We start from the raw sequence: 13692 nt of genomic DNA, 5'->3' as shown, positions 1-13692 counted from the left end.
CCGGTGCGGGGTTATAGTGAACTAGAATACTTGGGTAGTGAAAAAGCGGCCGCCTCCGAGTGAGGCACTTAGTGTCAACCCCACGAGGTGGCGCTCGCGTGCCCCGCCCGAGCGCTTTTTCGCCTCGGGAAGTGGCGGGCAGGCGTGCGTCGGGCAGTCTCCGAGGAGCTACAGTTCTTTTTTCGTGTCAAAATAGTAGAGAATGCTAATAATGTACCAAGGTTTGTATGGGAAAGGTACGTACATTGTGTATTTACTGTTTGCTCCTTTTTTATCACATTTGGCCAACCCAGCAGACCGCGCACGCCGTGCTCAATCTAGGCTAGCGTGCGGATGCTTTTTTCTTCATTGTTTGATGGTTTTTCTATCGTGTTGTGTCAACTGAGGAATGAGAGGGGTGCTTAAAGCTTTCTGCGTAAGGTCACTGTTTCTGCTTTCTTTCTTCATTTTTTTCGCTGATTTTTCTATCAAGTTCTGCATACCGAGCCAACAGCGTCGTGCGTGTGCAAACATTTACGTTGTTGTTTTTTTCCAAATTGTACCCACGAAGCACACATGACAGATGTCTTAAAACTTCAGTCAAGTCAACGGAAAGCGTGCAAATACAGGATTCACGACCGCAATTCTCAGAAAAGCACCAAGCCACACAGCATCATTTTACTGCGCGCTCATTTTAAAACTGCATACTGTTTTGCAGACTGTACACCGGTAAACATAAAATGATTACACTTTATTTACATTTAATTATTTACATCCCCGTTACAAACAATTAAAACAAAGAACCAAGAACATTTAAACAAGTGTGGTTCCTGCTAGGTTCCTTTTACAATTTCCCAAACCAAGATCATGTGCAGCGGCTAGCTGGTGTTGTTTTCCTATAAGGATCATGTGCACCGATTCAACAGTGGGGAGATGATGTCGTTGTGTCATCTGTTTATTGTTCGCAATCACCGCATGTGTGCGCTCACTCACGCATGTCCAACTAACGTGTGCAGCGCTTAACTATAGCAGACTATAGGAACACGAAGGGAAAAGCAAAACCAAAATCACATGTGAGTCGAAATGCAAGAGCGAAATAGAAGCTCGGTGCGCTTGAAGCAAGAACAGGTACGAATCAGTACCACACAAAAGCATCAACTCGCCGGAGCGCGCGAGCAACGCCAAACGAGTCCCGGTAATGCGCGCAAACGCAGCGTGTGTGAGAAAACACACAAAACAACGGAGAACGGAAGCAAATAAATAACGCAACCCGCAGCGTTCATTTTCGACTATATTTGAGGGGCATCAGTTCTATTGCAGTGTAAATTCATCCCTGGTGCGGCGAATGCGTGTTGCAATAGCTTTGCGAATGCTATTAGTAAGGTAGCAAGGTTCATATGGGAAAAAACAGGTATGCCGTGCGCATGTACTATTTGTTCGTTTTTACAACCCATTAGACCAACCAAGCAGACCGTGTGTGTCGTGCTTTAGCGATAGAGGCTAGCGTGTGGATACTGTTTCTTCATTGTTTTCTAATGTTTCTGTCGCATTTTGTCAGCCGCGGAAACAGCATGGTGCATTAGACAGGCCGACTTGCGCACATTTCCATTTTTTTTTTAAATTTGATCACGCTAGAGCACTGCACAAGTCCTAGGCCCGGCCCGAACCTGACGAATTTTTAAATACAAGCCCGAGCCCCGCCCGTACCCGGCAAAATTTAATAAAATAAACCTGAGCTCGTTGGACTGTTTTGAAATATCATTCCGCGTTCGAAAGACTATAAACATGATTCCGAAAAAATTTGGCCTTTTCAACCTGAAAATGTAACCATAGAGCGAGTATTGGACTTACAATTTTTAAACTTGGACCGAGCTTTGTAAATATATATCCGGACACCGAAAAATGAATTTTGGAGAATATCAACGAAATATATTTTAACAGAGCTCCAGTGACTTCGCGCTTCGTTTTTTTTTCACTTAACCTAATTCAATGAGCTAACTTTTTGGTATCAACAATCATGAATTTTCGGTGCATGACTGCCGGGCTTCAGACACTGCATGCATGTGCCCGGGTCAGCACGGCACGAAAAAAAAAATTGTTGAAGGCCAAGCCCCGCGCTGTCCTGAGAAAATGCGTCCCACCTTGCCCGGGCCATTTCATTGCACTAATCCACACAATACACACGATAGACTTTTAATAACTTCACTCAGGGAAGCGAAAACGATCAACATTGAAAACTAATTCTCAGAAAAGCACCATATGGCGCACTTTATAACGGGATCATTTTAAAACTGTACAGTTGAGTGGTACGCTGGCCATTCATTAAAGGGGTCGCGAAGAGATTTTCAAAAATATTGTGTTGTGTGTGCGCTTATGACTGTGTAACCTTGATAAACAAATAATGCATACCCGTTTTGTTGCCCGATATCGGCAAATAGGAAAACAAATGCAGTTTCGGTTTTACAGAGGCTTTACTCCTCAACTCGTGAAGTGACGTTTCAGTAAGTCAGTAAGCAGCCAATCATAGTTCTTCCTTGTCTGCACAATATGTTCGCATAGAGTGGGCTTGCAAAGGGTCAGATAAAGCTGCAACACCGGTGCCATGATGAAACGCGCCCTGCAACTAAACGGGGAGATGTCTGATCTCTGATACGACTGATCAACATGGTCGAACTTTCAGTCAACAACGCGGGCGAGTGGCGCAGGCAGAAGTAGCCACGTTTAACCTAAACTGCATTTGTAAACTGTTTACGCTGTTTCGCACGAGTCTAAACTGTCGTTTTGCTAGCCGATATTCTTGCACAAGTCTGCCGACACCTGTCTCGCGTAGCCCGTATACGTGAGTTGCGCGAACGTGAACGTCTGAACAGACGAGATAAATGACCGAACGCTTAAAGTGAGAATTTATTACATAAACACGTTTATCGAAGGAACTTCGAGTAGTCGGAACTTAAAACCCGTCCATCATTTACTCAAGCGCAACAATAACTAGCGAGAAGCAGCGATGCAGCGCCGAGTCCCGCTATCACGCAGTTCGACGATTGCTTTCCTGTTTCTTGCAATAAACAATGCTGCTAACGCTGTTTCGTTCATTGCATACGCTCCCTTTTGGCTTACTGCTGAAGCGTTCAACAGTAAGTTGGCGGTTAAAGCTCGGGGTTGATTAGAATTTACGAAAACACGACAAACTTCTGGGTTAACAATGCGGAAAGGCTTTTATACAGCAGTTTTTTCCCGCACGCACTTCTCACGTCGGTAGTGTAGTGGATAAAGTATCCGACTAGGCTGTCCGCAATGTTGGGCTGGCCCGGAGGCCGCAAGTTCGAATCGCATACGAGGCACTTTTTTGCCTGGGCGGTTCTGTGCCATTTCAGACAAAGAAGGTAAGATTCCGAAGAGAACTACGCAAAAGAACGCGAAATTCAGCGCTACAAACTGTACAAACAGCCAGTAGGTCAGAGTTTTGCTGCAATGGTTGCCAGACAAGTGCAGCGGTCACGACACCGCTCGCGTGAATAGAAAACTGTTTTTTGGCAACGAATAAAGGATGCATTATTTTTAAAATATCGGGTTTGCAGCTTTGCAGAACAATATACACAAAGAATGTTGAACGCGTTGAACTATCTAATGTACTTGACGTGACGTCACTCTAGTTGCGCTGCCGACCGACTATGCGCACATGGTCGCTTGCGATGTGCCTCAAAACGAGAATTTCAAAGGCGCCTTCTAACTTCCAGAAGCAATGAATTGTGAAAATATTTGGGATTTATGTTCTTCAAAGGCCGTTCAAGCAGACAAAATTAAGCAAAAGCAAATGCATTTTCTATTCACGGCCCCTTTAATTAACAGAAAACAATTACCATATTACGAATGCACAAGTTTATTAAAAGTGCTGCCCTTGTCTTGCAGGCGCAAGATATTATGAAACAGTTAGGAGTTCAACAAATAAAAGCAGGGTAAAACAAATCGCAAATATAAAATCTTTGTAGCAATCGCATAAATTTATTAGGGGTATAGTCCCACAACACACTATTGCACTATCCTTTTAAACCGCATAGGCCATGGCCCTTCGGAAGTAAGAGACCACTGCAAGCATATGTCCTCTCTAAAGATCCTGAGGCGCGCCGCCTCGGGATCTCCTTGGGCGGGGCACGCCAGTGCCACGCGTGGCGGTTAACATGTTCGGCTTCAAGGGCGCTATGGGGAGAAGGCGGCGCTTTTTCCACTACCCAAGTATTCTAGTTCACTATAGCGGGGTGATACGAACACGCGACCTGCAAGCAGACGGCTGCGGCGTGGTCGGGAACCTGGAGTGTTGGTGCGGCCGTGCGGCCTTGGTTGTGCGCGGGCACAAAAGCATTAGCCTTCCCCCGTTGACGGTAATCCTCCTCGTGGGGAGGTGCTGTTCCGAACACACTGAACGTTTCGCCCTCTCAATGCCTGTTCTTTCTCCCTCCCTTCTTTTATCTCCCGCTACAATCTCCTCTCTCTGTACCGTTAGTTTCCACTGGCTGCAGCTCGGGTGCCTTTAGCTTCCTTTTTTTGTATTATACTTCTTGAATAAACCGCAGCAATCAAGCGTTCTCTCATTTCTGACGGTGAATACCCTCGCCATTTTGCCTTCTCCGCATTCCTCGCTTCCGTCCAAGCCCCGTGCTCTTATCTATCCTGTTGTCACTTTGCCGTGTTGCCTGCGCCACTTGCGCATCAATTATGTTGAAGCGGGAACCGCGGGAACCGTATGGAGCGTTTTCTGCTCACGAAAACACTCCGCACATGCCGCAAACGTGCTGACGCCACTGCGAATACCACCTGCGTACTGCGCGCGGCGGAAACATGGCGGCGTCACCGGCCGCGAAGTGGTGCGGGTAGCTCGACCGACCGCTTCTGACTGCTCTTTAAGATGCCACTTAAGAAACAAATGAAGTTGCTTGTACAATAAAGGAGCTGATAATGTGAGTGAAAACGACGCCACAAAACATCGTCCGCGCGGCTAGGGTAAGCGCCGACCCAATATCCGCCACCGTGGTAAGCCTAAACATCTCTGGCGGGGCCAGCGGGCTGTCCGGAGCGCTTTCAAACTGTCGCCATGAAGAGCGCGCCTCCCCAATAGAGCAAGTCAACAGGCTTCCCCTGCAGCCGCGCGCGTCGCACATCATTTTCCGAGTGAGGTAGAATCTGGCGCAGGGGCGAAATCGTCGACGCAGGCGGGAAAATAACACACGCGCAACGCCGACGCGCACGAATTGCATGCGATTCACGCTGGAGTTCGTGTACGTGTGTCGCGTCGGCGATGAGCGCACGTTATTTTCACGCCCGTGTCGACTATTTCGCTCTTGCGTCAGATTCTACTTCGTTCGGAAAGTGATGCGCGACGCGCGTGGCAGTGGGGCCTGCAGACTTGCTCCATTGGGGAGGCGCGCTCTTCACGGCAGCAGTTTGAAAGCGCTCACAGCAGCTGGCTGGGCCACATCCGCGACGAATACCGTATTTACTCGCATAATCCTCGCACTTTTTTTTTCGGAAAAGTCAATGCAAAGTTAGGGGTGCGAGAATTATGCGGGGAAAAAAAAATCCGGTGCACAGTGTTGCCAATTTGCCTTATGCCAGTCCCACTAAATGTAGCGGTCGTTTTTTGTATAGGTAAGCTCAGTGTTGCCAACAGCAGCTATTTCTTTTTATTTTATTATTTACAACGTAAACAGTCTCCCGTCGATTAGCGATCATGAAATTGCCGCCTTTGCTTTCTGGCGCGCGCCCTATCTCGTCGTCGTATGTGCGTGCCCTGCTCCAGTAACGCACGCTGAAGTCGGTGACGCCGAAGTGCCTGCCTGCGGCACGATTGCCGTGTTCGATCGCGTACTCTTTCGCTTTCAGTTTGAAAGCGGCAGTGTAGCTGGCGTTCCTCCCCATGGCGAAGCGGCACCAAGGACAAAACAATTAGATCAAAAAGTTCTCAAAATGGCAGCGAGCTATCCACCACTGACGGGAATGACTCACTGACTGCTGCCGCTCAATGGCGGGACCACGACGGCGACACGACGACACGACAGCGGGCTGCGCGAACACCGTCTAGTTGCGCGCACGCGAAACATGCACAAAAAAGGCTCAAGGACAGTGTGAGTAGCGTGTTAGGGCGCCTGTTAGGGAGTAGCCATGCAGGTTGTTAGGGCGCCTAGATGGCCTTGGATACACAGCGCTCTCCGCCGAACGGAGAGCCAGCGGGGGAGGGCGCGTGTTGGAGAGCGCATGCACCATGCGGGTTTCGCGAGCGGGCAACTTTCGCCGCTGCAAAGTTGGGGGTGCGAGGATTATGCGAGGAACCAAAAAATTATTCAAGTTTTGGTGGCTCACATTAGGGGTGCGAGGATTACGCGAGTGCGAGGATTACGCGAGTAAATACGGTATTTGGCCTCGATGACATTTTACACTGCAGTTTTCTCCCCCGCTGTCAACTCCTTTCCCGCATGAGCAATTTAGTTTACATCTTGAGCTGCGTTTTAACAAAAGGTTAGAAGCGGTCGCTGAAGCTACCCGAACGTCTTCACGGCAAGAGCCGATGCCATTTGCCGCCGTCTGTCGCATGCACGGCACATCTTCATTTTTTCTCGTTTTCTTATGATACGAATTTTCGGGTGATACGAATATTTTTGCCGCCCCTTGAGATTCGTATGACCCAAGTTCCACTGTATTGTTGACAGTTTTTATATCATTCTCTCTCTCTTTTTTTTGTTGCTTGTTCTGGTAAATTCTTCAAGCATTTAGACGAACATGTTTTGCAGATTGGTTCAAATACACCACGCCTTGCTGCTTTCTGCACCAAGATTTTCTTGCTCCAAAAATTGTTCCAAATCTAATTTGGGCTGGTGCGCCTCTGATTGGTAGTTAGTAGCCAGTATTTTCAACTAGTAAAGACCTTTCTATTACGGTAGAGTTTGCCTGACATTACAGCAGTCTGTGCACATCACGTGATGCTGCTAGTGACAGGCCACACAAGGTGAGGCAGGATTTGCCGCTATCGCCTTTTCCTTGGCCGCTGTTTATTGAGGCACTTGTTTCGGTTCCAGCCCGCCATGATGGTCACTCGCGCGGCTGCTGAAGACCTGGAGAGCTTGCCAGCGGTGCAGCCTAGTGCCATGTCCCGCCCTTCGCCCCACTACGAGCCGACCAGTGGGGGAGGCGGCGCTCCGGCACATGGCAAGCAGCATGAGGGAAGCGACAGGGGTGAGCCACGTGTGCGGTACGAAGAACCCCGCAAAGGGAAGCCGGATACCAGGGACGGCGGTAGGGAGCAGCCGAAGGCGTCCAGGCCGGCCAGGGCGCAGCACAGTGGCGACGACGAGGACTGGACGGGCGACAGGGATGGCTTTGACCAGGACGGCAGGCGGGCAGCCAAGGGCCGGGAGGACCCGGAACGCCGGAGGGACCCGGAACGCCGGAGGGACCGCCACTACGACCGCCCGGCCGGCAAGGGATGGGACCCCGAGGAGTACAGGAAAGGGAGGAGTGGCGCCCCCGAGGACCGCAAGCGGAGGGACTACGACCACGACAGCAGGGACGACTACTATGAGGACCGCAGAGGGGACCGGCGGGAGGAGTTCCGGGACGACTACCGCAAGGGCGAGCGGAGGAGTGAACGCCATTCTGGCCGCTGGGATTCACTGAGGGGCCATGAGAGTGACGACGAGTGGAGGGAGCGCCGGTCAGACCGTAGGGGAGACCGTTATGGGGGCGGCAGGTGAGAGTTACCATCCGGATGTGTACCGCTCTTTGCGTAAAGTTAAAAAACGTGCTTGTTATCTGAATAAACGTGACATAATTGCATGCTTTTTATATCCTTTTTTCTTAATGAAGATTGTGTATTATGCGGTCAATGGTGTAGGTATTGTGTGTCTTTTTTGCGATGCAACGTAGGGTGCACATTATGTGTCAAGGCAAGTTTGCAAGTAATGTGGAGGGATATTTTGTGTGTGTGTGTGTGTGTCTTTCTCGGGATGTAGTGTAGTGTGCAGTTTATATGTCGAGGCAAGCTATGCATGTGAAAACAGGGTAATTGGTTTTGTCAAGCCAATTTGACACTGTTGGGCCGGTGGACCTGGACCTTCGGTAGGGGGGAATGAACAGTGAACAGAGGAAGCAATGCACAAACAAACCGTGCCAACGTACGGACCTTTGTTGTGTGCATTTTGTTGGCTCTGTGCAGACTACATTCTTGATGCGGTTAAACAACCCAGCATTTTCAGTACTGTTTCGGACACAAAGGGAACATTGCCTTGCAGGCACGACTACCGGTACGACGACCGCCATAGTGACCGTTACAGTGACCGAGTCCGACCGTCCAGCCGGGTGTCTCAGGATGGGCGGGGGGACCAGAGACGGCCAGCATCCCGGCACAGTGAGTCGGACAGCTCCTCTCCGGACTCCCGCAAGGGCTACACACATCGGCAGAAACGGCCAGGGTCGGCAGGTGAGCCGTCTTCGTGGCCGGCTTGTCTCGTCTTGGGAGCATTGTGGGGGGGGAGAGCAGGGGCAAGACGCTCCACAAGGGCTCTGTTGCGGGGAAAGTTGCTTTTGGTGGTGATGAGTAAAGAATAAATATGATCAGAACGTCAGCTGGTAATGGAAAAATACAACGAGGAGGGTGCCATGGCGTCTAGGAAAAGAATTGAGGCCACAAGGATTGGCTCGATACCGTTTATAACAATATATCGGATACAACAATGAACAGCTAACGCACCGAAGTGGACAATGCCTTACTAGAATTTCTGGAAATACTTTTTAATGCACTACAGCATCAAAGCAGGTGATTTCTAGCACGGGCACTGATGCCCCTCACAAGCGGAGTGTAGCAGACAGCGGCACGAGTACCTAAGCTGACGACAGAGCCAGGGGGTGCCACTCAAACATCTCGCCGCCAATTGCACTTGCAGCAGCAGCAGCAGTGGCTGCTGCTGCTGTGAGTTCTATACAGTGGAATCTCGATGATACGATTCTGATACGAATTTCGGGATGATACGAATTTCTGATAAGTCCCGGCGAAATTTTATTGTTTGCAATGGGAAAAATTTCGGCTCTTACGAATGGACCTGTGTGGCCCATCAGATGATACGAACGAGCGGACGAGGAGCCAGACTGCCGGGCGAGCAAGCGACGGCCACGTATGGGCTCTCTCCCCCCTCTTTGCCGCTCTGTCTCCAGGAACGGCGGGGCTGTTTCCTGCACGCGAAAACACGCAGCGCACTCCGCAGGCGCGCTGACGCTGCTGCGAAACCACCCACACGCTGTGCGGGGCGCGGCCGGCCGCGGTAACATGGCGGCGGCTTTGGTTGCGAAGTGGTGCAGGGTGCTCGAGCGACCGCTTCTAACCGCTCTTTAAAATGCCGGTCAAAGCACACACAAAGTTTCTTGTGCGGTAAATGAGTTAATAATGTGGGCGAAAATGGTGCTATAGAACATCATCCATGCAGCTAGGGAAAGCACCCATGAAATATCTGCTAGGGTGCTAAGCCTAAATGTTTCCGGTGGAGCCAGCCGGCTGTCTCGAGCGCTTCGAAACTGCTGCCATGAGGCACGCGCCTCCCCATTGGCGCAACTCGTCAGGCTCCTCCCACTGCCACGCGCCTCGCGCGTCATTTTTTGACCCAGGCGGCCGCGGCATGAAATATCGCCGATGCAACACCGACGCACACAAATCGCGTGCAAAAACGCTCGTTTGGGCACCGCGAGTGAGGAGACGGAAGTCCAGAAAGGACCGCTCGGCGACATGGAGGTATAAAAAAACCAGAAAAACGTTAAGAATTTCTTCAGGCGAAATAAGACAAATAATAAACGAAAACTTTTTTTTAGAGCTCAGTTTTTCGGTCTGTGTTGGTTCATATGAATTTCGGATGATACGAATATTATTCGTGGTCCCGCGAGGTTCGTATCATCGAGATTTTACTGTAGTAATTTGTATTCATGACACATTAACTCTTTCGTTACCGCAGGAAATTGACCAATTTTGAAGGGTCTAACAAAACATTTTTTTTGTGCTAAACATATTGGTTAGGCACACATTGCAGTGACATAAAATGCAGATTATTCCACGCGCTTTCATATTGTTTTCCTAAATAATGATTCCGAAAAAATTATCGAATTCGAAATTTTTGTCCACGCGTCGAAGAAAATAAGAAAAAAGTAAGTTGTGTATAATAAACCACCAGTAGTAGAAAAAATTTAGAATATACATTTTGTAAGTAAACATTTCAAAAACCCGTCTTAAGAAAAAAAATTGAGTTGCGCTGTACAATTTGTCAGATATAAAAGAAAATGTTAGCCTTGCAAGGTGCCCGTGCCATGTGGTGAAGCCCAACCTCTATTTCAAGTTTTGCTATTTTGGATAGTTCTCTAGAAGAAATCTGGTGGTTTGACATTATTAAAGGCCCAAATTAGCCTCCACGTGATGTAAAAACACCTTGTCAATGATTATAACCGGCACAATATTGAAGGCAAGCAAGCGATGTGAAAAAATCCGCTTGGAGTTGAGAACCTAACTCTTTGGTAAATGCTTGTTGACATTCTGATGATCACTTATCAGTCAGAACTTTCATTTGCGGTTTATTGTCATGTTCTGACTCACTATGGTAGCCCTGCTTGCAGGAATAAGGTACGATGCGCTAGAATCATGCCCAGCAAGCTTTCACCAAGCCGCCGTCGGGCTGTGAAGCGAGTTCAGCACTAGGAGCCTACTGCATTGCAGTGCCACCTAACAATTTTGAAGAGAAACAAATACAAGGCTGTTGGAGACTTTGTCAGAATAGACAGTACTACTAAGAAGCGACACTAGACCTCTGGAAATACCGTCGTATGAAACCGAAACTGGCCGGTGAACAGCTGGCGGTGTTCAAGGCCAATTGGAAGCGTTCTCCTCGTCTGAACTGATACCCGACGACTTGGTGTTATCGTTTGACTTTTAGCGGAAGCTCTTATCGCAGAAGCAAGGCGTAGATAAAGTGAAAGCGCGAGCGGCATGCTTGTTTTGAGGAGTAGTAGCAGGCAACGGAGGCGCCATGGGAAATGAGCTTGTAGTTGAGTAACTGCGTAGTAGCGTCAAATATGAATTTCGCAATGCAAAAACGAAACCGAAACTGCTGGAAACTGGTTGAAAATGTTAGGCACACTTGCTATACATGCGGGGGACCATCAGAAATAAGCTTTGGGAGAATAAAGATTCCCTTTGTCCGAACCAAAGATCATTAGTGAATAGCTGGGGCCATTTTCAAGTAATTATCACCTCTCAACGCTGTCGGATGACAAAGCTGACCACATTATTTGGTATTTGACTTGCCAGAAGCCTTTTGACAAAAAAAAAAATTATGGTAAATCAGCGTAACCACGACCTGCATCCTTTTCTCCAAGTGCAGCAGCCACGCCCCCTTCCTCAAAAACACACGCACCTCAACTCGCAAAAAACGCCGCCAAAAATCTCAATGTCGCTGGAGCGGGAAAATTTAAACTGATTCTAAAAGGGCAGTGCCTAGACTAACCACTGACCGCTTTAGCTGTTCGAGAAACGACTACAACATGTCGAAATAGGCAATATAAATCATCGATCACCGGTGATCGATTTGAGTAGGCGTGGTAACGAAAGAGTTAACCTACTGCAATAGGCCAACTTGCTTTAGCACTTTCGTGACCTTTTGGGATGCATTTTGCGCTCCGCAGTGGCTGTTCAAGAATTGTGGTGCGATGCTCGAGGAGCTGCATTTGTGATGATTCACAAGAGCGCTGCTAGTTCCTGATTTCGACACGAGTCAGGTGTAGACTAATTTTTCGGTCCAAACCTGGCTCTGCGATTGCTGTGCACCTCACCAGCTTCCTGCTTGGCTGTCTTGGTCGCACAGAGTGACGGGCACTCTTGTTCTTGTCTGGCACAGGCGGCCACAGCTACAGTGCTTACCAGAGGGACTACTACAACTACTACCATCGCTACGGCATTGCTCCGGGCACAGTGTATGGCATGGCTCCTGGCTCGGGCTTTGGCTACGGCTACCACGACGAGCTGTACCGCACCAATCCTGCGTGAGTGGCCAGGGTTTCCTTAGGCACTCTGGCACGCAGTGCCAGCTCTCGCGTGTTTTTGTGTGCGTTTTATGACAGGTGGCCACTCTTGGCTAGTCTCTGTGAGGCAAGCACCACCGGCGGCAGATATTTTTGAATAGATTTAAACTACAATGTACAGTTGAGTGAGTGCTGCAGTCCCCCACGGAGTGTCAGAAAGAGGCTCTCTTGTTACCCAGCAGCAGTGGTTTAGCCCTCTCCCTCTTCAACTTTCAGAGCAGGGCTTGTTGTTATCGTGATTGGCACAGGCAGGAGTGGGAGAGGGCAGTGGCTGCTCGCTTGTTGTTTGTGTGTGTGTGTGAGGGGACTCAGTGTAATATAATGCGTCAACTTTTTTTTTTGTTTGATTTGGCTCGCATTTACTGTGACCTCCTGAAGTTTAGAAATTCCACGTGCAGTGGAGCCCCTTTATGCACTGCCCTGAAGTGGCTGCAAAATGATGCAACCAAGTGTGAACGAAGTGAGTGCATGGCAGTACAAGTGCAGGGTCAAAAAAAGGATGGAAATGTCAAGTTTAGTAGAAACAGGACATCCTTACCATAGTGGGAAACAGGGAAGAAGAGAAGAAGCATGCGGAGCCTTGACCGCCCCTTTTCATCACTTTGGGACTTAACTTTCTTTCCGTAGAACATATTGTCGTTCTCATCTTGTTCAATACTTTTTAACGTATACCTCTGCAGCATTTTTTTATGTAGCAGGAGTTTGTGAAAAGACAAGCATGTGAAAAGGACCATCCTTCATAATAGCTTGTTTACCAAAAAAAGAATTGAATTGTGTAGAGTAGCTGGTGCATTAAAGGGAAAATATTTGCATCACACCCGTGCTCCCGATTGCTCGAGTTGATGTTGCCTATCATTCTGGGGACTGCCGAGGAACTGCCGGAGTGCAGAGGCCCCTTCCTCCCGTGTTTCTGCCGCAGCTACAAGCAGCAGGTGGACGCATACTACAGCCGGCTGGGCGGCCACCCAGCGCACCTCGCAGAGCGGCACAGCGTGCACTCCGGCCGCTCGTCGGCCCGAGACGAGAGCTTTGCCAGCAACACGGAGGACGACTGCGACCCCAGCATCCTGGACACCGAGTCCACCCGCCTGGACCATGGTGGGTGGCTTCCCTTGATCGGGGTTCACCCAGTAAAACGGTTCTGACAAGCACCACCTTTTTTTCCAAGATAATGCTTCCCAAAGTCGCCTGGCATTTGAACTGAGTACTGGCCGAGAGTACACGAGTGGTTGCTCATCGTTATCAACACGTATGCACTTGAAGCACAGCTTCAATGATTGCGCACCTACAAAAAAAAAAATGCATCCTAGGTTTATCTTTTCACCTAGAAAGGAGGGGCCTACTCTGTTCAGATTACACTCTACAGCAACACGTGTGCAGGAAAGAAAAGATGCCTGTGGGGTGGCAGTAACATCCTTTGGCTGATTGGTGGCTGCAGGCGTGTTATCTGCGGTGTGCGGAGATCATGCATGCAGCTGGTGTGAGGGGCTCGAGTGCTTCTTGTGCCAATGAAAATTAAAAACAAGCTCTGGCAGATAGCAATGCCCCTTTTTGGATGGCGAGTAAATGCCCCTTTGTGCCCCCACAGAGGACTAAGAGCGGCTTACGTTTTTG

At 49.1% G+C, this 13692-nt stretch overlaps 1 protein-coding gene across 10 annotated transcripts in view; it reads left to right on the top strand.

The window, feature by feature from the left end:
- LOC144175856 (uncharacterized) overlaps positions 1–13692 on the top strand; it is a 229436-nt gene that overhangs the window by 120320 nt on the left and 95424 nt on the right. For all 10 annotated transcript variants that reach the window (XM_077704906.1, XM_077704915.1, XM_077704958.1 and 7 more), the window contains exons 14-17: positions 7047–7717; positions 8259–8446; positions 11895–12039; positions 12998–13176. In XM_077704906.1, the coding sequence (XP_077561032.1) occupies positions 7047–7717; positions 8259–8446; positions 11895–12039; positions 12998–13176 (1183 nt within the window). The remainder of the gene's footprint in view (positions 1–7046; positions 7718–8258; positions 8447–11894; positions 12040–12997; positions 13177–13692) is intronic.

The sequence above is a fragment of the Haemaphysalis longicornis genome, unplaced genomic scaffold (assembly GCF_048455015.1).
Source record: "Haemaphysalis longicornis isolate Haplotype H1 unplaced genomic scaffold, Haemaphysalis longicornis Haplotype H1 scaffold_1, whole genome shotgun sequence".
NCBI classification, from domain to species: Eukaryota; Metazoa; Arthropoda; class Arachnida; order Ixodida; family Ixodidae; genus Haemaphysalis; species Haemaphysalis longicornis.
Note: the sequence above shows the minus strand (reverse complement) of the source record. Positions and strands in the feature narration are given on the sequence as shown.